The sequence below is a fragment of the Gekko japonicus genome, unplaced genomic scaffold (genome assembly GCF_001447785.1).
Source record: "Gekko japonicus isolate JY-2015 unplaced genomic scaffold, Gekko_japonicus_V1.1 scaffold372, whole genome shotgun sequence".
Taxonomy (NCBI): Eukaryota; Metazoa; Chordata; class Lepidosauria; order Squamata; family Gekkonidae; genus Gekko; species Gekko japonicus.
The window spans coordinates 1,045,060-1,071,158 of NW_015175367.1; the positions used below are offsets into that span (position 1 = coordinate 1,045,060).

General features: G+C 43.0%; 1 protein-coding gene across 1 annotated transcript in view; it reads left to right on the forward strand.

Moving 5' to 3' along the window:
• The first annotated feature begins 9,289 nt into the window (after positions 1-9,289).
• LOC107122379 (carbonic anhydrase 3-like) overlaps positions 9,290-26,099 on the forward strand; it is a 30,325-nt gene continuing 13,515 nt past the window's right edge. The window contains exons 1-2 of the mRNA XM_015425471.1: positions 9,290-9,455; positions 12,628-12,825. Coding sequence (XP_015280957.1) covers positions 9,419-9,455; positions 12,628-12,825 — 235 coding nt within the window. The 5' untranslated portion in view covers positions 9,290-9,418. The remainder of the gene's footprint in view (positions 9,456-12,627; positions 12,826-26,099) is intronic.

Below are 26,099 nucleotides of genomic sequence, written 5' to 3' on the forward strand. Positions count from 1 at the left end.
GGGCAGCTGAGGAAGCCAACTGATTTTGGCGTGCATCGAATCTTGCCACTCCAAAACAGGATTATTATATAGGAGAGATTAATTAATATATATAGCCCGCCCTTCCTGCGAGTGGTCTCAGGGTGGATAACAACATTTCAGCAGTACAATAAATAATTAAAATATTAAGACACCATCATATGCATTAAAATGGTGATCACAACCCAAGAGCAGAAGATTAGCTGTTGCGAGAGGTTCTCCTGGCCCATTGGAGACACATAAATAATGGCCAGCAGTCATTAGAGGGGTGACAAGAACCTCAGGGAGGCCATGTATGGATGTCCGCTGCCTCAGCCCAAGGCCTGGTGGAACAGCTCCATTTTACAGGCCCTGCGGAACCGAAGAAGATCCCTCAGGGTCCTGATATCAATGGGGAGCATGTTCCACCAGGCAGGAGTGCAGGTCATCTCGGAAGAAGCATTTCTGCTTCACATAGGAAAGAATACATTTTCTAAGATGGTGACAGTTGCAGTATATATGTGTGCCATCTGAAAACCAAATAAGGATTAAGGTCCCCTTCAAAGTTATCTTTATTGAGTTGGAGCCAGATCTTTTTTTCCACTGGTAAAAAGGGGAGAAAAGGGAGTGCGGTGCATTGTTTGTATATAGTTGTTGTTTATAGTTTGCTATAAGTTGGATCCCACTCTGTAACACTTAAGCTGTGTTTCAGTTCTGTTGTTTTAGATTCCTGGCTGTTTCTACAACTTAAATGCTATATCTTTGTTTAGTGAATGTCCCATCCTGTTGATTGCATTGATTCACTCTTTGTAATCTGCCCTGAGTCCCTGTGGAAAGGTGGACTATAAATAATGTGAATGAATGAATGAATGAATGAATGAATGAATGAATGAATGAATGAATGAATGAATGAAAGGCTATGCTGAGGATCATGGGACCTACATGGGCAAAAAACAGGTCTGGAGAGGAATATAGGAAGAAGGGGTATAAAGTGAACTGTGTGAAAAATGTGGCTGGACCCAACCCATTCACATGCAAATGTATTCAGTTTGGTTGATTTCACAGTTAAACAAATAGGAACTCAGCGAAGATCAAATGCACACAAAGAAGTTGTTTTGCACACATTTTTTTTAAATGGTCACACATGTGCACATATCAACATATAGAAAAGCAACGTGTGTGTGCAAGTGTTCATTTACCAACTTATGTATTTTAACAGATAGACACAGCAAGGAGACAGGACTCCCAAAAGGTCCATGCCCTGAACATGTATTTGCTTTTTGTCAATGGACATCTCAAGGGCCTTTCCTCAGGTCTTAGGGAGAGTTTTGTGTATTAGACATTCAATGGGAATTCTGTGCCTCCCAGGCTCACCTAAGTCCTTTTCTCCTTGTGACTGTGATTACACCTGTGGAAGTTACTTCAGTCCCCTTCTGTCCCTTATTCACATCCTCAGACTGCCCCATTGAGCTGCTGTTGATTCAGGTAGCCACGTAAGTAAAGGGAGTTTGCAAATGGAGCCAACAGCGGTGGTTTGACAGTGGGTTTTGACCACAAACAAGGGCAACAGAATAAGAAGCAAAAGGTGGGCGTGGCTGGATGACCACACTTCTGGTAACATGGAGGTGCGGTCTAATGTGCTAATGAGCTGTGCTGTCAGGGCTGTGGTCTAATATGCCAAGGAGTTTCTGCTGTTGGGTGTGGCCTATTATGCTAATGAGTTCCTGCTGGGCTTTTTCTACAAAAAAGCCCTGCTACTACTACTATTACTACTACCACTATTATTATTATTACCCGAGAATATGTATCATTGAACACAGCTGGACATACTCCCAAGTAAACATATACAGGATTAGGCTGTTAATCATATTTCTCTGCACTCAGCTTATCATTCTTGTCCTCCCGCACTCCTTGAATTAGCATAAAGGCATTTCAGATCTGGTGCCATGTTTCAAGCCACCTCCACATTGTCTGCCTCCATCTGTCTCTGCTCCCAGAAGACAAATTGAAATGACAGCTGCCGTCAAGTATGGGACAATACCAGAAGTGGCACCCTGGTTTATGAGTGAGACAAAGAAGTTGTTAACAAGCAGCTGCTACTTTGCGGGAAGTGAAGCGGTCAGGAGAGGGCCGGAGCTAGGGCGGCAATGTGTCAGTGCCTATTCATGTGGGATATTGATGAGAGCCCAAGTCATTTTGCAGCCTGATCAAAGAACTCTGTGTCAATATATCGCATGACACTGAGGGAAAGGTAGTGCTAAAATAGATGGGACTGTTTTAAGTCAGGTGTGGAAGTGATCAAGTGATGCTTTCTCAAACTCCTTCCGCCATCATCAGAAAGACTTGCAGGTCACTTGCCTATAAAATACTTTTTGTTTTATGTAGGAGCTCTGAGGCCTGGTATTCCCTAACTGAATTTCTTAACCATGTACGGTCAGGAAAACGGGCATGGGGAAAGGTCCCATCTCAGATTCCTCCCGACAGTTTTCCCTCAAAGTCGCTTCAAGTGCCAGACACGAGTTCCTCCTGGCAGAGATTCTCCATAACCTTTCTGTTTTAAAGATCACAATTTCAGTAGGATTAAATTGAAATATTCTGCAAAAAAAATAATAATCCTGAATTTACACATCCCTTAGCTACCAGAAAACATGTTCTTCCATTGAAACAAATGAGACAGCTTTATGAGCAATTAAAATCAAACTTTCCAGTAGATTTCACACAAGCAAAATGAGCACAGAAATCCATCCAAAGAATTACCTAGAGACGACTAATTTCTGCACTTTAATGAAGGTGATGTACTAGTGACCGATAGTTGGGGGTGTGTGACTCTGGAAATCCCAAGTTCACTTCAGCCACAAAGTGTGTACCAAAATCAGTTTTGGGGAGACTTGTCTGTTCCCCTCTTTGTCTTCACCAGACTTTTTTTGGGGTATTTCCATATTGATCCTCCTTCCTGCTTATGTTTTCACTGCTGTGTAGTGTTTTATTTTGAAGTCTTCTAGCTGTTCACCAACTTGAAGTCCCCTAATTGGTTGGAAAGGCAGATAAAAATGTTTTAAATACATAGTGGCTTTCAACAAATCTGCACAGCCATAACCAAATAACATTTAACGTTGCAGTCCTAAGCACACATACTAGGAAGTAAGTCTCGTGGAATTCCATGGGACTTACTTCTGAGGATACATGTGTAGGAGCATTTTGCACATCTCACAGATGTCAGTAAGTTTAAGCACATGGTTACCTCTCTGGCCTAAATCAGTTTCGATTTTATTGTTCCCTGTTAGCCAAACATTGCTCTCATGGTTGTTGTCAGAACAAAACAATTCAGGCCAAACGTGACAATTAAGTACACATCGTCAAATGGCAATGGGCTTGATGAGGTCTAGTGCTCAGTCCAGACAAGAGATGTTGTTAGCTGATAACAAGGCCAGCTGAGTTTTCCAGAGTCTACCTGTTCTGGATTAGTCTGTGCTCTCTCTTGAGAAGCAGGTACACAATTTGGGGATATTCTTCAATCTGGGGCTCCAGTTGGAGGCAGCTGTTCAGCACCTTTGGCTCGTTAAGCCATCTGATTACATCCCAGGTTGGGTTATTTTAATGCACTCTGTATGGGCTGCCTAAAAATACTGCTCAGGGGTTTCACCCAATTCAAAATGTGGCAGCTACGCTGCTAGCGCGGTTCCTGCTACAAAAAGAGCCCATCTCATTCTATCTTAGAAGCTAAGCAGGGTCAGTACTTGGACGGGCCATATTCATTTGCCTTGAAACCCACTTTCTGGGGTTGCCATAAACTGGTTGCAACTTGATGGCACATAGGCTGCTCGCAGTGTAGGAATCATATCTTGCCAGTTACAGAAACCAGTTACAGTATCTGAGGAAGTAAGCAGTAACTCATAAAAGCTCATAAATGATGTTATCTTTAGATTGTAATGATAAGAAATTGATATAATTGATGATATGAAGTAATTTGGAGCAGGGGTGGAAGCATTGCGGGAAGCCACTGGAGGGAGGGGAGGAACTGGGAATGGGGTAGACAATTGATAGAACGAAATGATTTAATTTTATATGTTGTATTCCTGAGAAAATAAAATTTGTTTACCAAAAAAAAAAAAAGGTTTCCCTTGCTCAAAAGCTAGTCGAATCCGACTCTAAGGGGCGGTGCTCATCTCCGTTTCCAAGCTGAAGAGCCAGCACTGTCCTAAGACATTTCCGTGGTCATGTGGCTGGCAAGACTAAATGCCGAGGTGCACGGGACGCTGTTACCTTCCCACTGAAGTGGTACCTATTTATCTACTTGCAATTTCTTGCTTTTGAACTGCTAGGTTGGCAGGAGCTGGGGCCAGAGACGGGAGCTCACTCCATCACGCGGCACTCGGGTCTCGAACTGCCGAGCTACAGACCTTCCAGTCTGCAACTCAGCTTCTTAACCTCTGAGCCACCGCAGCCCCTCCAAAAGCTCATACCCTGAAACAAATTTTGTTAGTCTCTAAGTTGTCACTGGACTTCTGCTCTTTCCTAGAAGCTCTTCACTGGCTGCTGGTTGCTTCTGGACACAATTTGAGCTGCTGGTTTTGACCTATAAAACTCTTCATTATCTAGGATCAGGGTAACTGAAGCATTGGCTTATCCCATATGAACCTGCTTGCCAGTTCAGGTCCTGCTCAGCAGGCCTTATGTCACTATCTATTCTGAAGTTCGGAGGGCAAGCATCCAAGGAAGGGCCTTTTGTTGTGGCACCTAGACTCTGGATAGCTTGCATGCCCCCCCCTTTAAGGTGTCAGATGGAGACATTTTATTCCCTCAAGCCTTTTAGAGCCCCTGCAACTAATTTTAGTCATATCATTTTGTTATTATTGTTCTAGGTTGTGTTTTAGAGGTTCCTTTAATGCTGTTTTTATGATACTGAAGACTTTATCCTGTTTTAATCTGTACCTATTAATTTTGATGTTTTGTTTGCTGCTGTTTATGGGATATGCTGCCTTGTTTATAGTATGTGTTGCCTTGAATATATTTACATAGAAAAGTGAAATATAAATATCTTTTTTTGTTGTTGTTCAGTCGCACAGTCGAGTCCGACTCTTCGCGACCCCATGGACCAGCTCCCACCAGGCCCTCCTGTCTTCCGCCGTCCTTTGAAGTTTGCTCAGTTTCATGTTCGTTGCATCTATGACACTGTCTAACCATCTCAAATAATAAAAAAATTGTGGGCTATGATGGATAGTTACTGTAATCTGGGAATCAATGGAAATGCTCACGTACAAGAAAGGTGCTAAAATGAAGTTTCGTTTTCTCTTCCCTCCTTTCAGCTAATCTGTTTTATTTATTTGTCAAACATATTTATATGCTACCTACCAATTGTCCTACCAATATGAGAAAATTAATGTGTGACAAAAATGGCTACAAGACCCCAGAAAAGATAGCATCTTTTTAAACTGAAAATATGGCACCCCAACTAACAAGACAACTCTTTCCATACTGCAATCCTAAAAAGGATTACGCCCATTATTGAAGTTAACGGAATTGATCCTCCCATCCTCTAAGTAGCCTTCTACCAACTTAGGCAGGTCTTCATTCAATCGAAGAGCCATTTAAACTGGAGGAAGGCTCCTTAGAGTAGGGGAAGATGTTCGGCTTGAGATGAAAGGAAAGGTGGGATGTAAATACTGTAATAAATGAATAAATAAATAAATTTTGCTCAGTGGAGTGGTAGGATTGGGTAGGGTCCACCACAAATGGCCTAGAAGGGTGTAACCAGTTAAGAAATTGTCTGGAATGAAAATTTAAATGCTGTATGAATTAATAAAGCACAGGAAGGTGGCAGGATCATCATAGTGTTCAGCTGTTTAACAGGCTATTCAGGGAACCCACTCCATCTGGTCACAGACTCTCCCCATTAAAAGAGGAGATCAAGAGACAAAAAGTACAGCCAACACAAGCTCCTGGATAGGCTTTTCCAGTGGTCAGGTGCCAGACTTTCTCTGCTTTACCAGGCACTCCTAATCACATAGCAATGCCTGTTTGTCTCTAATGTTTAAGAATTTCTTCTGTGCACAGAGTTTATGCCTTGATTTGGATACCCCAGTCTAGTCTGCTGTTGTGAAATCTCAGAAGCTAAGCCCTGGGTAGTATTTGAATGGGTGACTTCCAAGGACTGGGACGCAGCAGCAGGCAATGGCAAGCCACCTCTGAACCTTTCTTGCCTTGAAAACCCACAGGGTCACCTTAAGTCAGCTGTGACTTGATGACAAAACAACAACAACAAACGGTCCTAGACTTTGCTCCCTTCCACTGAGGAAGCACATTGAAATTTGATTCAGTTTCTTTTTTCAGTAATGTTCAGTGTCCCAACAGTGTCATCCCTAGCTAATGGTGGAAATAGCTTTTTGACTAAGAAAATTCTGAAATAAATGGTTACCATTCAGTGTCGCCAAACACTCTTTAGTATGTTTGTCATCTCAAACACGGTGCCACTTTTTTTTAAAGGATGGGCAATTTGTCTGTAAACTTTCAGTTTAAAAGTCTGTTGGGTAGGGATGCTTGTAATCCATAGTGTGGACAGATTTGCTAGAATGGTGGCAGAAATGTATATGTGTCTCGGATATGGGAAGGAGCTACTGTGGCTCAGATTCTGTTTGCACAGAATCGCTGACATCTCCAGTGAAAGACTCAAGTAGCAGGTGATGTAAAAGACCTTTACTCATCAACCAAGTAGCCTGCAATAGCCCAGGCTAGTCCAATCTCATCAGCTCTCAGAAGCTAAGCAGAGTCGGTCTTGGCTATTATTTGGAAGGCCAACCTCCAAGGAATAACAGGGCCGTGAGGCAGAGGCAGGCAATGGTATTGGCAAACCACCTCTGAAATGTCTCTCGTGTTAAAAACAAGTCTAGCTCGCTACCTGGTGGTGCATAACACTAAAAGAGCTAGAACTTGTAGCTGCTAGACAATCTAAGGATCTCCTGGCTATTCTACACACAATGCCATACGATAATTATTACCCAAGAGCCTGGAGACCTGCTGCTGCTCAATGGAGGCAATATTCACCTTGCTAGACAAGTGGTCAGGCTCAGTAGAAGGCAGCCTCATGTCTTTGTGTGGATTACATTTTAAAGATGATGTAATGTAAGAAAGATGTCATTTTTTAAATTTGGTAAATGTAAGATCTTTGACAGCAACTGTATTTTTTAAAAAAGTAGTATGAGAGCCAGTGTGATAGAGCTGGTTAGAGCGCTGGATACCTGGGATACCAGGTTTGAATCCTCACGCTGCCATGGAAGCTGGCTTGGGTGACCTCAGGCTAGTTCCCACACTCTTCATCTAACCTACCTCACAGTGCTGTTGTGGCGAGGATGAAATGGAGGAGGGGCAGGCCTGTAGCCAGGATTTTGTGCCTTGTGGGGCAATTTTTTTTCTGGTGGGGCTGAAGTTCTCAGTGCAGAAAGAAAAGCCATGTAGCTGACAGAAAGCTGTTACCAGGATAGATCTCTAGATTGCAAGCTGTCAACCACTTTAGATGGCAGTTCTGGGATGTAAGTTAATCACTTCTGCCAGCCTAAGCAACAATTCGGATAACAAGCCGGCAGGTGGGGGTGATGACTTCTCTAGTCAAGAAAGCTAACACTTAGGCAGAAAAACTCTCTTAAAGGACTCCAGTTTCTTGATACAGAGCTAGAAGGGGTCCTAGAGGTCACCTACTCCAACCCCCTTGCTCAGTGTGGGGATTAGTCCAACTACAGCACCCGACTCTGCTTAAAGGAGCACATGTGTACTGGCTCGGCTGGTTACTATGGTTACCACACACTGGAAACTGGAGACGTAGTCTGGAATCAAGTCAAATAACAGAGCCAAGGGTCAAAGAGCCGGGAAATCAGACCACGGCTGTAGGAGCAAAGAGCAGTTGCTAAAAGCCAGGAGTGGATCTGAGCTTGCATGGTTGCTACCACGTTGAGGCAGGTGCGTGGGGTGTTTATGAACAAGTCCTCCCAGCCAAGGGTCAGAGAGCCGGGAAATCAGACCAAGGCTGCAGGAGAAAGGAGTGGTTGCTACAAGCCAGGAGCGGATCCATGCTGAGGCAGGTGCTTGGGGTGCTTATGAACAAGTCCTCCCTTCCCTGGGAGTCAATCTGCCAAGATTCAGAGCTCCTCATGTTGCTTTTGCAAGAGCTGCAGGCTAGCACTCTTCCTTCGCTCTTGCATATTCAGTCTCCCGCGTGCCCTGCGTCTGGGGATTCTGGCCTCGTGGTTTGTCTCCACCAGGGGGTGCTGGGCCAGCCTCTGGATCAGTCCCTCCCTCTGGATGCACCTCCTGTGCAGCTGCTGGGGCCTCTTCTCCCTCTGGTGCTGTTAAGGGTTCCTCTTCTGGGCTGACTCCAGAGGAGGTTGGGTTGCTCCCTGCCTCTTCCTCATCTGAGGAGTAGTCAACCTCAGCAGAGCCAGTATCCACGACAACATGCCTTTAAAAGAAACGTATACAAATTATTGGGGAAAAGCATTTACTGGAGAAATTCTTGTGGGACTATGCTTTTGAGAAAGAAGACGGAGTCCCCAAGAGCCCCACCATGGCTATGGGCCTGAGGAGAGGAGACAATGAAGTCCACTTTGAGTCCTTATAGGCGAGAAAGAGTATAAATGATGTAAATGAATAAGTGTATTCATACTGACATTGTCGCAGTCTCTTAGGTTGTATAATGTAATCTGTTCTGTTCATCTCTCTGGAAACATTCAAAGCAAACACATTGGGTGTGTAGAGATTCATGGTGGTATCATTTCAGATAAATCTGGACAAGACTGAGAAAACCATAAGTTTCAGATCACATTATAAAGAACAGGTATGATGTCTCTCCCTTCATTGTCGTCGTCGTCGTCATCACATCTCACACAAGTGACTTGAATGTAAAATCTACTTTGAGTAGAATGTAGATGTAGTTTTAAACTCCTGCTTCGGAAGGAAAGAGGGAGAGAGAGAGGTAATTCCCTTACAATGTCCACGTTCTAGCGATTTCTGAACTGGAGAAACGAACCACAATACGCCGTTCAGAGAGCCTCTGGCGATCTCCCCTTTTGCAAGCTTGTCAGACAAGATGCGACCCGGGCGTGCATCCCATTATTTGCCTCTCAGAGCCTCCGAGCGCCGGAGAATGGTCCGTTTGAACTCCAGCCGGGGCGGCAGCCTGGCGGACGGCGGCTCTGCTGCCAGGGAAACCTCCAGGGCGAACTTCGGGGGAACCTGCCGGTGGCTCCTCCCTCCGCCCACTGGCTGCGCGGCCGTCGCCTCTGCCGCCCCTCCGCATGCCTTCGCCTTTGCCAGACGCTGAGGGTCGGCGTTGGCCGAGCCCTATAAATGGCCCTGGCGGCCGAAGACCGCGGCTACCCCGGTGCAGAATCCCGCGTCAGACACCGAAGCGCAAAGGGTTCCGACCGAGACCATGACCCAGCATCCGTGGGGCTATTCCAAGGAAAACGGTGAGCGGGGAGTTCGCGAAGTCCCATCGACCCCCAGTATAGGAAGTATAGCATAGGAAGGGGTACGAAAGGGAGGCTGGGAAGCGCAAAGATTCCTAAGTTTCTGTCCGCAGCACTTGGAGGAGGCATGGTTTTCATAACAGGAGGAGAGAGCATCTCTGGCCAGTGCGCACGCTGTGCAGAATCTGCTTATTTACAATATGGATATATTTTTCAAAGCCACGTTCAACTATCATAAAATAACAAACTTTTTTTCAATTATAATATTTTTTTAAAAAAATTAAACTTATATAACAGTCCAAAATACGTAAGGAGAAAAAAAACAAAAACCAGCCAAATAAAATGCACCAGCAATGGAATACTAGTAAAGGTAAAGGTTCCCTTGCTCGAAAGCCAGTCGAATCCGACTCTAGGGTTGCGGTGCTCATCTCCGTTTCAAAGCCGAAGAGCCAGCGCTGTCCAAAGACATTTCCGTGGTCATGTGGCCGGCATGACTAAACACCAAAGGCACACAGAACGCTGTTACCTTCCCACCGAAGTGGTACCTATTTATCTACTTGCAATTTCTTGCTTTCGAATTGCTAGGTTGGCAGGAGCTGGAACTAGAGACGGGAGCTCACTCCGTCATGCGGCACACTCGGGTCTCGAACTGCTGAACTACCGACCTTCCACAGCCTGTAGTTCAGTGTCTTAACGAGGCTATATCCTGTGTTCCTGGAGACTTTTAAAAATGTATTTATTTGATTTTGCATGATACCTTGCAAAGACAACTAAATAAACAGAATCACATTGTTTTGCAGACCAAGTTGCATGTTATGTAGACTAACTTTTTTGTTTAGCAAAATTGTGCATATGTTTCTAGGGAAACTTTAGGCATTTCGACTGCCAGGGCAACCACAAAAAGTTGTGGAGTACCATAAAAACTAATTTATTTGCCGTGGCATAAGTTTGTGAAACTTAGCAGATCTAACCTTTTCCTGATAGTCTATCTTTGCCTGTTCTGGCTAATATTTTTTGTACATAGCGTAGCAGGAACCTTCTTGTTTATCTCTTTATGTACACATATTTTCATATGTTTACAGCTGTGTTATTTACTTCTTTATTTGAAACCTATCTATCTCTTTGGACTCAAGGTGGCGAACAGTGCGGCCACCAAGCAGCAAGGACACAATAATCTCTCATTGTCTCAAGTTCAGAATTCCATTCAGTTTCAGACAAAGAATTACTCTGAGCCTCAGAACATTTTGAGTTCTTTAGTGCTCCTGTCACACTACTCTATTCCAAAAACTAAAGGATGCCTTAGCCATTTAATGGTAGCCAGTCAACCAGGTAGCCCTGACCTGGATAGCCCAGGCTAGCTTGATCTCGTCAGATCTTGGAAGCTAAGCAGGGTTGGCCCTGGCTAGTATTTGGATGGGAGACCTCCAAGGAATACCAGGGTCGTGACGTTGAGGCAGGCAATGGCAACCACCTCTGAATCTCTCTTGCCTTAACTTGATGGCACTTTCCACCACCAGTCAACCAAGTGGCTTTAGGAAGGAATGTTGCTGCTAGGTGTAACATCCAGTCTGTGTTCCTCCTGTCTTTAGGTATGAGGTCTGAACTTGGGTATAGGCTTGAGACCCTAGAAACAACCTGAAAGGCAATAGCCAAAAGCTCTTGGTCATACCCTGTGGCTTTGAACAAGCTGGCCTGTTGGATCCAAGGCTGAATCCAAGAGATGCTCAGGGTTTTTGTGTGTGTCTGTTTGCTTGTTTGTTTTTGGTGTTATTTAAATTGCACTTTCAAATGTTGAATTTTGATTATATTTTTGTATCACTGTAAATCACTTTGGGTCCTTTGATGGAGAAAAGTAGGGAATAAATGTTGTAAGTAAGCAAGCAAGCAAATCTGGTCATTCTCATTTTAGAAAGTGATTGTTATAATCACTGCAGCGAGATGTGGTGGTGGGGACTAGTTTAGAAGGATCTGAAGGGGGCTTAGCTGTCAAAGCCAAAGCACCTCCAGGATCAGAAGGAGTACGCCAGTGAATTCCAGTGGCCAGGAGGTAACAGCCCGCTGTTTATGGTCTTCCCAGAAGTATCTTGCTGGTTTCAGCATGTCTGGTGGATGGGACTTGAGTATGACCTTGGAGGACACTTCTCATGTTCTTGTTTCTGTGCTACAGCCACACCAGTGCTAGAGACTAACTCAGTTGGTTGGTTATTTACATGGATGCGTAGGAAGGGAGAGGTTGCCCAGACATAGTTATCTTTCTCTTTATTTTGTCATTTTTGGTTAACTGCTAGTTAACAGTTTGGTTGATTTTGCAAGGCATTTTTAAAAAAAGTTATGAGATGCCCTAAAACAAAATATTGAATTAAGCACCTGAAAAACTTTGTAATTGCAGGTGTACTTACTCGGAAAGGATTCTTGACTTTTGTCTAGTAGATTCTTTTTTTTTCTTCTTCCCAAAACTCTGCTAATAAACACTGGGTCTTTGTGAAATGTTTGGGGCATGATCCATCTACATTTATACACTATTGAAATCCATTTATTTCCATAGGCCAGGTGAGCAAATGTTTAAATATTTTACTTTGGAATCAATGGGAATAAAAGGGATAATACTTTGACTGGATCGTACTCTCTGTCATTACACTGTGCTATATATTTTATTCATTTTCTGCAAATAAGTGAAATAAATCATAGCGTTTCTTAACCTATCCTTTCTTTCTGCATGTTCATGAAATAATTGATTCAGTGGCAAACAGCTGGGCACAGTTCCACCAGCTGCTAATTGCAGCTGTGTAAGTTTGATCCATTTCTGTAGGACTGCCACACAGTTTTCACAAGTTCCCTTAAATGAATGAAGATTCATCGCAGAGATGCTGGGCACGTTGTACCTATCAGACCTTCATCCTCTGTAGATCGTTGCCAGTCATGAAATATTTGGTAGTGTAGAACAATAACTTTACATGTTACATTTATATGATGACAATGAAATAAAAATGTGCAGGCCTGGCTGGAATTAACTATTCTTGTCTAATAAGGAATGGTAGCTAGCAGAGTACAGTATTAAACTGCAAATACAACTCTGAGCATTTTACAACTAAACAAGTAGGAAAACTGCTATGTGGTATTTCCCTTCTATCATCTACTTAGAACATGACATTTCCTTGCCTCTTTTGATCAGGGCCTGATCGTTGGCATGAAACTTACCCATTGGCCAAAGGAAATAATCAGTCGCCAGTTGCAATCCTTACCAAAGATGTCTTCCAAGACCCCGTTCTTCTACCTTGGTTTACAAGTTATGATCCAGGGGCATCTAAGACCATAACAAACACTGGAAAAACTTGCCGGATTGCATTTGATGACACCTTTGATCGCTCAGGTTAGTTTCAGTTTTATTTGGGCAAATAATTGTGTGCACCTCAGCTAAATTTGGGGAGGTGGGAAGTGAACTATGGGGAAGGCAGGCAGAAGCCAAGGATTTTTAAAAATTCTTTGTCTCCCTTTATTTCCCCTGAGCCCTTTGCTGTTGCCTTCTGCAGTTCCCAGTCTATTTTATCAGCAACTGCTTCAATCTTTGCATTTGTCCCTAAATCTATCATTTCAACAGGGATTAGGGGTTGGGTGAACCTCCCTTCCTTCCTACCCTGGTTGTCCTGTTGACAAGTTATAGTGACCAAATGTACAGTTTGTGCACAATGTTCCTTTGATTTTTAATTTATATGTGCATTGAGTAATGTTTAGGTTATATGCAGCATAGGTACAGCTGAATGTGTGATTTAAACCCCATATTTATCCTGGTACTGGACATGTGTTGGGGTTTTCTTACAGGCAGTGAACAGGGCAAGCAGGATTTTGAGGCTCCTTATATGCACAGCCAGCTCTAACCCCAATGTCCCAGTGCCTGTACACTGACCTCTGCCTCTTGGAGACAGTACCAACAGGTAGAAAGAAGTATGCATGTACAACCCACATCCAGTGCCATTACCAGGGACTTGGGGGATGGTGTGTAGACATTCTCACCTTCTCTTCTCCCTATGGTGTGTAGACATTCTCACCTTCTCTTATCCTCTTCTCCGTATTTAAGCTCTAAAAATATAGCCATTTCCAAGGCCTTGAGACCTTTGTAGAAAGCTTTTGTATTTGACCTTTGTATTTGTAGACAGATAAGAAACAGCACCCAATTGGATGCTGTGTGTGATGCAGGAAAGAACCAAGATAACTTATTTATAGGTTGGAGGCCAATGAGGAATCATGGGGGGGGGGCATTTTGGAAAAAAACAACCTTCCCTAAAATCTCTGTTTCTAGAATTTTATAAACTCTTGGGATTTTTTTGTGCAGGCTAGTTTTTCTCCTATCCCCCTTTAACCACCTCTCACTATTTTCATGCTCACACTGCACATTCAGGCTCATGCGGCTATTCTGTTTTTTCCCTTTTGATCAATTTGCAAAGTCATATCTTTTTACCTAGGGACTTTGCCAAGCATGTAGAAATTTCTAGCTCATCTGCGGATGGCCCTGTGATAATTTTTTTTTCATGATCACCATGAATGTTTTTTCATGATCACCTACTTTACTATTACAAGGTGATTCAAAGCAAATTGAATGGCCTCATATGCTTTGAACACTACAGAGAAAATGTCTGACTGATCTTCCAAATGTGTATGGAAATGTAAAGAACACCCAGTAACTGTAGATGTTTGACCCTGGCCTTGGAAATGGCATGGATAAGGATGCCACAGGCAAGCAGGTATTGATATGGTGTTTATTTTGAATGTAAGTAATCATGAAGTTTGAGCTGAGCAATTTTTCCCAGGGGAACTTTCTTTTGGTTCCAAGAGAACATTCCAAACATCTACCTCCCTCTCTTGTAACAGGATACAAAAATATCAGAGAGGGAAAACATGAAGCCTAGACATTCTGTTTAACCATGAGTTGGGTTAAGGGAACCCCAGCATGACTCATAGCCTATTCAGTAGGGCTTAGTCCCAGGATTCTGGAGTGTCGCTGCCAGTCTGAATAGACAGTACTAACTTTGATGGACCAATGGTCTGATTCAGTATTGTTAAGTGCTGAAAGTGTTCTTGGGTTGCCACTATCAATCTTTGATATGAAAGAAAGATCTCTGTCAGAGTTAAACTCAAAATACATAGAATGTTTACAGTTAATTTCTTGTAGTTTCTTCTGGATCATGTTTCTTTACTTCTGTCTGTTGTAACAGTCTACCCTGTTTACTGAATAATGATGCCATTATTATGAATGCGAATGAAATTAAACCAAGTGGGCTGATTGCCGTTGCAAAATTCATTAAGTTACTCCCATGAAATGCAGTAATGATGAGTGAAAAGGTTGCTATGTGCCTTACATACTAGTAAGGAACAAACTGATCCTTTCCCTGTTCTCTCCTCTAAGCCAAATTTTACAACTGTGCTGCCTTTACATTTGACTTGTGCATGTATTTTGTACTCAAGTATCCATACCTGATTATGATTAAAAAAAGAATTGGCCACAATGTACAGTGTTTCAGCCAAAGGCCTTTGTTATCCAAAGCTTGGAAACAAGCAGAAAGGCATGTTCTAACTTTAGAAAACCTCCCATGGCTTGTAGCGCATTACTGTAAAGAGATACATATTTGGACCTATGATATTTCTGCTAAACCTCAAACCTAAAATCAAAAGAAAGTATAGTTTTTATTGTTAACGGTCGGGACTGATTTCCATGCTGACATAACCCAGCTGTGCTGCCATAATCTCTGCCTCTGAGTATAAGCAATCTTATAGGGCTGTTGTGATAATAAAATGGCAAAGGGACCAGTCTGCCTGGGCTCCTTGTAGGAAGAACAGGATAAAAACCGAATAAATAAATATCCCAAGAACCATCAGTTGTACAAGTTATCTCCTAGCGCTGTTCTACGGACGTTTGTACTCACACTGGGGACAAAGGGAAGATTCTAAAGCCATTCTCATCATTTTTATTGTGTGTGGAAGCACACCTTTGGATGTAGTTGGATTTTTCTTGCATAACATTCTTGTGTGAGATGTAAAGCGGCATTCTGTGAGGCAACAATGCTTTCCATGTACAGAAATGTGCATGACCAGATCATGATGTTTTAGCATAATTATATATAGCTGTAATTTGTATCAGGTAAAATATCATGCACCTTCATCTTCAGTGTGACATGGAACTTGATGGATATGTTATCCTTTAAACCTGGAAACATTTTGCAACTTGATGAAGATCGACTGGGGTGGACTGGCCCTTTAATTTACTAGGAAAAGTTCCCTAGGGACCATTCCCATAGAGGACTAATAGGGGCCAGGAGAAAGCTGAGCCAAGTGGCCCTGTGGTGCTGCTGGCGTCGCAGGGTCTATGCAGCTTGGACCGTGCTATGGCAATGATGGCAGCAGGTGCAGTCTCATCCACCCCACCCCCTGGCCCACTGGGCTTAGCGTGCTCAAGAACGGTTGTAACGCCCAGCCTGCTCCTGCAGAATGTGTTCAATAGAAGGCAGCCTTTCCAAATGATAAGAGCTTTGTGAGGTGAAAAAAATTAATAGCATTGTTTGCTATGCATTTGTATGGAGACTGGAGACCAATACTGTAGGCTGTAATTTATAGAGCATGCATTGACAAAAATCTATGCCAACTAGTAATCTTGGAATAAGTAGCTGTATTAAAATATTGTTCTCCTGCTTCAATTTTATAACGAACCTAGGCTATGATGAGAACTGGCTACTCCAGAAGTCAGTCTAAACACACATGGATCTTAACGTGACTAGGGATGTCTGCTGAAAATACTGTTGTCGATCTAGCACTATTCATTTACCCTTCTAGGAAGGACCTGTACAGTACTCATCAGCATGAATCAGGCAGTGCCTGCATTTTACAACCCCCTTCAGCTGACGTCCTTCCACTTGTTTTGGTTTCATATCAAGGACTTGTACCACAAGCCTGACCTCATTTATGATGAATTCTCATTTATGCCGGTGAAATTTTCTTCCATGCTTCTTCCCCACCCCCCATGGTTGGGAAAGCAGCTGGAAGTGGGAGTTTTATGTGGACAACACCTAGAGTTAAGCCACTTCTCTCGCCACTCCTGATGGAGGCCTTTGAATCTGATTTGGATTTTTTAAAATAGGTGGGAGACTGATACATGCATTTCCCATGTAATGTCTAGTTTAATGCCACAGTCTAGAACTAGGGTTGCCAAATCTGGATCGTCCGGGAGCGGGGGGCTCCCGGATGATCCCGGGTGAGTGCGCGCGCACGTCACCCGGATGTGACGTCGCACGCTGGGGGCGGGGCCACGCGATTTGAGGGGAAAACAGAGTTTTCCCCTCAAATGGCTGCCATTTGAGGGGAAAACTCTGTTTTCCCCTCAAATCGCGTGGCCCCGCCCCCAGCGTGCGATGTCACTTCTGGGTGACGCGCACGCGGGGGTGGGGTGGCCAAACTTGCTTAACGTAAGAGCCACCTAGAAGTAACATCAGATGTCTGAGAGCCACAAGACATGAACACATATTACACACACTTTTATTGGAAAATATGCAAATTTGCTTTATTAACATTAAATAAGACTGCCAGAAATAAAAACAAAAGGGGTAAAAACAGATATTGATAATGATATTTAAAGAGGCAAATGCTTTCTCCAAGCTGGCCAGGGGGGTGGGGGCTTTGAGAACGTATTTAAAGTTGCTTTCTTTCTCTGCTCCCCCCCACCTCAAGCCTACCCAGGGAGGGGAACACTTCTCCAGCCGCCCTGCCGGGAGCCGCACAACATGTGTGAAAGAGCCACATGTGGTTCCTGAGCCACAGTTTGGCCACCCCTGGTCTAGAATAAAGTTTTTAAAGTAATTGTTTTGTCCACAAGCTACAGTTGCCAAAGTATTTAATAAGGGGATGCTTTGGGATAAATGTTTTCAATAGGACTTGTATCAGATGTTTAAGGATTAGAACATTGATTGTTTTGTTTTAAACATTTGCAGCCACTTATAGGCAAGAGGTCACACATTCGTGTTTTGTTACATGACCCTGGTACAGCTGTTATTACATCCTGTTTTACAGACATGTGCTGGATCATCAAGTCCTAGGATGTGGCTGTTTAGATACAATGCTCATCCTAATGGAAATTCCGCTATTGATACCAGTGCGGAAAACCAGGCCGGCCCCTTTTGTCTTGCTGTCCTCATTTATCTTATGGGCGTGACACAATTTATCCATTCTTCATGCAGCTCTTTGAGATCTTTACATAACAGCGTGTTGTTGACGGTGATTTATTTTTGTATTGATGCATTCCAATCAGACCAAGAACCGCACAGCTGAAACAGGGAGATGGCACTTGGTGCAGGCATTTCTGTGCCAACTACAGAAAGAAAAGTCCAAGTTAAGCCTTTCGCTCTGTGCTTAACACATCTTTTATCTTTGGGTGTTCCAGCACATAGAGTATCCATCACTGACATGTGACCGGCAGTGTCCTGGCACAAAAGGATTTTAAGACCTGTGTTAGCATTAACTTTGATATTCCATGCTGTTGCTGGAGGTCAAAAAAACTTGAACGTTGTTCAAACAAAGGCCTTCAGGGATTGCCACAGTAAATTGGGTTATCAGCTTTCTTCCTCTGGGAGACATAGGTTTCTTTCCTTTTATAGGCTTAGGAACAAAGACATTTGGTAGCTCAAGAGGCCTAGGGCTAGAACAGAAGGCGAGAAACACTAGAGATCAGGAATAAAGACTATCCTTTCCCAGGTGTCCTTCAGTCTCTATGCCCAATGGTCATATAATAAAAGCCTCATTTCTCTCAGCAGTTGTTTTCAATTATGAAAAATAGCATTGCTTTAGATGGAAAATTTCCTTCTTGGAAATGCAAGCCATGTAATTACACATTAGCACACATGCATAGCTAACTTTATTGATCATAATAACAAAGAATGTGCCAAAACAATGTGCCAAGGCAATGTTTATTTATTTCTGGACTCGTTAATGTGTCCTTATTGACACAGCCAACTGTGCTGTGCTGTTTGTTTTTATCATGAAATAATATGACAGAGCCATCATTTTGTACCTGGGGGAAGAGTGTGCCTCATTATTTTCACTTGTGGATTATCACCTGTCACTGCAAATCTGGCAACAGGTGAGGCATTCACATCTATAAGACTTGGTCTCCCCATGACTATATATAACTAGAATTACATTCTTGGCTGATAGAGCTTGTTTTTACCTGGCTGTCAGTCTCCTCTGATGTATAGACAAATCAGTTGTCCTCTCTGTCATAGTCTGTCATGTGGCACGGACTGCCACCTTCCTATTTTTGTTGGTCTGAATTTGCCATGACTTCATGTTGGAAGAATACAATCAGCAGATGCTGTGACAAAAATGGCCGGTTTTGTGGCAAAACCTCACAATGGACAACATTTGTTTGGAATGTCATCTTCAGTAAGAAAAACCTAGCGATAGAGCATATATGAAATTGACAGTTAAGGAAAACGCAATTTGAATTTGGATATCTCTCCTCCTTTAGAGGCTAGTAAAATTTATTCCAGCATAAGCATTTGCGATTCGGAGCTCACTTTATCTGATACATGAAAGATACATTGATTAGGCTAATGCGTTTATATTAACATCCTGACCTGGATGGCCCAGATTAGCCCAGTTTCATCAGATCTCAGAAGCTAAGCGAGGCCGATCCTGGTTAGTACTTGAACGGAACACCACCCAGGAAGTCCAGGGTGACTATGCAGAGACAGGCAACAGCAAACTACCTATGAAGTTTCCCTGCCTTGAAAACCCTGCGGGGCCTCCGTAAATCAGCTATGATTTGATGGCACTTTCCACCAGCAGCATGAATATTAACAACAGAAAGCAGCAGTGGGTGCGAGGAGAGAGGTTACAAAAATAAGTCAGTTCCAAATAGCTCCTTTCAAACCAGTACTCAGTCCACTGCGAGTGGGTGAGGACCCCTCCCAACTCTTGATAGATATAACAGTTGGTCCATGAGCATTTGACACTTTTGCTAGCCCACAGAGTTTATATCCCCTACTGCACTTCTTTACTTGTTCCTGTCTTTCCTCTTTCTGTTCTGCTTGCCGCATCTTGTAGCTAGCAACAAATAAATATACACTGCAAAAGCCTTATAACAAACTAATGTGTTCTATTTATAATCACCATTTAGTAAAGTGCATAGTGTATCATTATTTCATCCTAGTCAGGTATAAATATTCTTTACATTCAATAAGCAATAACATTCAGTGCATACAGATTGATAACTGCCAGATCATCTTGCATCAGTGTTTTAAAAGTCAAGCCCCAACGGGAGTTTCTAGAACTAAACGCCCGCTTCTCCTTGCATGAAGTCCTCCAAAAAGGGGGACAGCTTTCTTAATAGTTGTATGGATGCTTTTTTTTTTTTTTTTTTTTGCGGGTCCTACAAAAGACACATTATGCAGCTAACATTCATGGACGGAGTACTCCTGTCATTCTCAATGCAGCTTTGAAAATGATGAATCAAACAGCTGAGAAGGTGAAAGAAGTGGATGCCACTGCCCAAAAGGTGAAGAAAAAAGTAAAACGATTGGAAAAGAAGCAAGCCTTCACAGAAGATCAATTGCTACAACTACAAATGGAAAAGGCTTCGCTTCCAGGGCATGCCAGAGACTAAGGGAGAGAATCTGAAGGAAATGATGAGTGAAATATTGGCCCCAGTGATAGAGATGAAGGCGGAATCCTTGATAAGCAATATGGATGTGGCCTTTAGGTCATATTCAGGATATATAAAGAAAAACAATCTGCCTGGGGAAATTGCTGTAAGATTCTCGAAGAGGCATGTGAGGGATGCAATCCTGAAAGCAGTATCTGGAGTACCCCTGAAAGTTGGGGAGAATGTCATCAGAGTTCTAAAAGACATTCCATTTGAAATAAGACAAAGGAGAAAGAAATATAAAGATCTTATTCTTTTTCTTCAGACAAATTCAATTGGATATAGATGGCTAATTCCAGAAGTCGTCACCTTCAGAATTAAGGATAAAAAAGAAAAGATTGACTCTGTTCTGAAAGCTCGGGAATTCTTAAGAGTCCAGTTGGTAGGGCCAGGGGAGGAAGAAAAAGAAGGGGAGGACAGCAAGTCCAACAGCGAGCTGGACTCGGATTCTTCCGGAAAGGACTCTCTTTCAGAAAAAGGGGCAGCAGCTCCTAAAAGTCCTTATAAGGTGCGGAAGAGATGGAGTAAGGAGAAGTGAAGGCTGAAGGACTCTGAATGGTGCCTTTGAAAGACTTTGAAATGAGATGTTTTGGGGTATTTCTTAATGACAGTTAATTTTAAAAATGAAAAAGTTAACGTTTTAATTTTTAAAATGAAAACGTTAATGTTATACTTGACTCAGTTTGTAAAGGGATCAGCGATATTAAGACTTGATGCTTGTTTAAGCTGATCAGAAGATCTCCTCTCTTGGGTTTTTAGTTAGTAGTGGGTATCTTTCTTTTATCCCATAAATGTAGTCCCCCTTCCCATTTTCTGTTGTAGTTTGTAGTATTATAAAAAAATTAAAAAATCCCCTTTGGGGGCTATAAAAAAAAAATCACAAACCCAGATAAATATCACTTATGGATAAAAAAAATCTATACAATGGGGCCAGGGAGAGACAGGAAGTATTGCTCTACAAGCCTGGTAGAAACCCTAGATTTGCATAGAAATATGAAATGTAAACAAATTACATCAGGGGTTAGAAAAACGTAAATATCATAGAATTAATGCATTCTTCTTTAAGAAAAGTATGCTGCTGAGATCTTGCAAGCTTACATTGTGAGATCTTGGTCGCCATTTTGGGGGGTATTTAGGCAATCTGCCCCTAATATTGAGGAGTCCAAGCCTCAGTTAGCATCAGTGTGGGGGAGGGGGGGAGAGAGAGAGGGAGAAAGAGAGAAGCTAAAAGTAGTAAAATAGAGGAGGGAGGAAAAGTAAAATAGTGGGAGAACAGGTAAATGAGAAAAATGGAAGATATGTAAGGGAAACAATAAAAGGTAGGTGGGGAGGGAGGGGGAGAGAGGCTGCTAGGGGGAGAAGAAGTAAAAGGTAAGAGGAAAAGCAAGATAAAAAAGGCAATGGAGAAAAGAGATTTTCCCTTGGTGTGGTGGTTAGGAGTCCGGACTCTAGTCTGGGATAACCAGGTTTGATTCCCCACTCCTTCACATGCAACTGCTGGTGTGACCTTGGGTCAGTTACAAGTTCTTACAGAGCTGTTCTCTCAAGGGCAGTTCCTGAGAGAGCTCTCTGAGCCCCACCTACTTCACAGAGTGTCTGTTGTGGGGAGGGGAAGGGAAAGGGATTGTAAGCCACTCTGAGACTCCTTTGGGTAGTGAATGGTGGGGTATAAATCCAATCTCTTCTTCTCTCTTCTCTTCTTGCAAGTTCTTGTGGGTCCCCCACTTGTACTTTAATACTGGTCTGAACAAAGTAAGTTAAAATACTAGAAATGCTGGGAGATTAATATAGAGGAGTCATATTCAGCACTGGGTCATTCTATGCTATGCTAGCCTACTCCTATTGCTTTGGGCCCAAGGCATTTAATCTATTCATTCATTCCTTTAATAACAATGGCAATAATAACAACCACTAATAACAATGACACCCAGAAGCAGTACAACCACAATCAGAAGCACAGAACATAAAAACTGAACTAAAATAATTAAAAACAGGTTAGGCAGGAAATGTAAAATAATAAGCTATAAAATTTGTAATAAAATGTGGAGATGGTGAACTGAAAGGTGAGAGGGATTCCATTAAAAGCCTGGGGTAACAGTTTCTGCTTTATTCCTCCTGTGCTTCTTCAGCTTTTTGCAAAGTACAATTCTGCCACAATAAATGGAAAAAATGAAAAATGTACACCTGACTGGAAAAAGGAGACATCTCCAGCTACATTGTCATGATGGTTGTCTGTGTCTTAAAAGGCAGTTTCAAATGCCTTTCCTGTTTTGTGGAAGGATTACTCATGCTTTCCAGGTGTCTTTTTTGCCATTTTATCTCACTGTTCATTTAGGAAAAGGTACACTCTATTTATAGACGGGAAAAGCCCAGCCTTACTAGATAGCTGCCCTCAAAGTGACATGTACTTAGCTCACAAATGACAACTGTGAGTTATTATTGTTCTCAAATATGATTGCTGTCCACAACTGTTGGCTACATTACTACTGTTTGGTCTTATTGTGTCTCATAAAGCCAGAGTTCTAAAACTGGTAAAATACCATGACCAAGCACTTCTGGTTATGGGCATCTCTGTGGTTTCTCAGACCCAGGCTGAATGCAAATGTACATGCACCCCCCCCACAGGACAGCCCCCCCCCGCAAAATGGTACCATTTCACAGTGCAGTTAGGAGACACGGGCCTTGGCATCTGTGGTGGAATGGACCTGTTCCGGCCTGCAGGCCCTATTCCACCCTGCCCTCCAAGGTTTTCGCAACCCCTGGGGAGGCTTTTCTTTCACTTTCTGGTAACCTGCCACCACCACCTGACTTTTGTAAGGAACTGTCTGCTGGGAGGGTCAGGACTCCCAGCTTCCCTTCCAAGATCTGAGGCCTTTCCTCTGTGTCTCCCACTGCCCAGTGCCTGGCCACCATGAGTATAGTTTACTGCCCGGTGCACCCTTGAAGGAATAGCCACTTGCCAACTGCCTGCCTTCCTCCTGGCGCTCCTTTTAAAATAGCGTGTCCAAGATGGTGGAGGTCCAAGACAGTGGAGAACCACTACCAGCATCAAATGTTATAAAGTATTTATTGAAAAGAAAATGTTCACAAGGATACTTTTAGCATAGCACCAGATTAAGCAAGGGATTCAAAAGAAATTAGTAAACTGTAAGTCCTCTGTCCCTCTCTCTATATATGCCCTATCAGATATTAAAATATAGGTCAGATTGCTTAGTTTAGGAAGTTATAGATCTCTACAGAGTTCCCTTACCCTGAAGCTTCCTTCAGCTGACCTGGCCACTGCATGTCTAATGGCCACCTCCTCCATACCTCAGTTAAGAGTTCTGTCTGCTCTGATGGACCCAGCACCAAAGAGCCTTTCACCCTTGCTCCCCTGAGTTTTATCACCTCTCTTTTCCCTACCCACTGTCCAGGTCAGGCCAGGTTAGAGAAGCTTTTCCTGAAGTCTTCAGAATTTCCTTCCCAAAGTCTCTCTAGTGCAGAGGTGTCAAACATGTGGTCTGCGGGCCAGATCAGACCCCTGGAGGGCTTTTATCAGGCCCGCAGTGGAACTGGCTGTCTCTTCTTCTTCCGGTCTGCTGCTGCTGCATCATAGCTTGCTTTGCTAGAATCTCTTAATTGCTCAGGAGAGAAAGATAGGCAAGCTTCTGTTCCCTGCACTGGCTGAGGCTCCTCCCCCTCCCAGGAGAATAGAGGGAATGAGCCAGAGCTTGTTTCCTGGCCAGGCTGCCTCAATTGCACAGGAAAGAAAAGCAAGCTTTTCTTCCCCTCCATTGGCTGAGGCTCCTCCATGAAGGGAGGGAGGGAAGGAGGGAGAGCTTGCTTTGCTTGGCTGCCTCAATCGCACAGGAGAAATACAAAGCACCTTTAAGACCAACAAAGTTTTATCCAAGGTATGAGCTTTTGTGTGCCTTGCTACAGTGTGTGTGTTTTGTTGAGCTTGTTATGCTGTGTCTCTCCTGGGTGCAACTGGGTTTCCTCCCCCTTTTTGCTGTATTCATGCCCTCATGATCCAATCTTTCTCAGTTGGAAAGCCATGTGAACTATTTAGATGAGAAATAACAACAAGCCAGTGAGGTGGATTAGGTAGGCTGAGAGTGTGTGCCCAGAGACCAAGTGCCCAGAGACCCAGCACATTTCCTTTGGGGATTTTGAACTTAGACTTCCCAGACAGTACACTGATGCTGACCACTGAGGAAAACTATAGTTTTGTAGACAAACACATAGCCCTCAGTGTGTGTTATGCCACCTCTTATGTTCTTGACCAGCACACAAAGCAATTTATGTACAAAAGTTCATAATGCCCAGCCATTTCATGTTTTCCCCTGGGTTCTAGGCTCAGAATTCCGAGCATGAGATTTCTGTAGTGAATGTCAATAAATCAAAAGTAGGTTTGCAGCTTACAGATACCATCTTGAACAGCATACTCAAGATTGCAACAGCAGAGACATTTTGATGCAGTAATTCAGAGCAAGAGGTATCAGTTATCAAACACTATTAAATAAACAAAATATTGCAAAAGTGCTAATGTTTTAACCATATTTTTATTTTAAGTTAAAAAAAATCTTTGTGTTTGTGTCCTTTATAAAGTTTATATCTTCGCTACCTGGCATTACATTTTATGACACGGCCTGGCCCAACAAGGTCTCATTTATGTCAGATCCAGCCCTCATAACAAATGAGTTTGACACCCCTGCTGTAGTGTTTAACATCTCCAAATCTCTGTTCCCTGCTTGAAGGGGGGGGGGAAGCTTGACTATCCCATTGTCTAGACCTATTAGCATTTGTATGAATGTAGGCTGAGGTAAATCTGGAAAGCAATTGAACTGACTTCCCACCTTCCTGCTTGTTCTCTGCCCAGAGAGGGAGAAAAAAACTTTTAAAGCTCAGAGTGAAGGTTTTGCTTATTTCAAACCTCCAAAGGAAAACAAAATATATTTCTTCACAGCATTATATAGTCTGCCTGAGGAAAGTAAGCATTTCAAGGAGATAAATTTTCACTAATCCTGGGCTTCTTTTTGATATAACTTTTTTTTCTGTCACTGAAAATGGTCCTCAAAATTTCCAGAAATATTTGGGATTAACCAGAAAGATTGGGAGTCAGAGTTTGCAGGCTCCCACCGACTGCCCCCTCCAATTTTGCCTTTTTTTCTTTGTCTCCGGGGGGTTTCTACAGGCTTGCCGGGCTGCTTATGTGTGTTTACAGTTTCAAGACTCCCCCCCCCTTGCCAGAATTTCTGTGGGCAGAAAGGGTGTCTGTATGTGTGTATTTTTAACATGAAGCAGGCTTCTTGATCGTGCTGGGAGGTTTTACTGTTGTTTTCATCTATATCTGTCTGTCTGTCTATCTTATTTACCTACCTACCTGCCTACCTACTTCATTTATATCCCAATGGGGGCCCAAAGTGGCTTACAACATTCTCCAAATATGTAGATTGGCTGTGACCTTGGAAAAAGAGAAAGATGCCCACTCCTCTGCTCACTATTTTCCAGTCTTCTCAGAAGTTTTATGGCATTGTGCAGTTGGTAACTCCTTATGTGTACAATATCTTAGGCCTGCTAATATGTGGGAAATGCTGTCCATAGGAGAGGAACACTCAAAAGGCAATTGCTAGGGATGTGCATTTGCTACATTTTTTTAAAAAACTTCTCAATACTGTACTTCGTTCTCAGGTCAAAGGTATGATAAAAGTAACTGTACAGTTAGGTAGATGCCCTGGTTTATGATACAGAAGAGCTTCAAGAGCAAGAAGGTGCTGAATTTGAATTGATATGCAGATTAGACTCAGAATGGCTGTGGGAGAGTGTGGACACTCCCTTCATTGTGGTTAAGCGAAGATCTGATTTCAAACTGACCAGGGACATCTTGCTGCCCTGTGCCATCCCCCCTCCCTTTTTAGGTGTTTAAAGCCCCCCCCCCCAATCCCTGCTGAGCTGTGCTGTACCATTATAGTGCAGCTCAG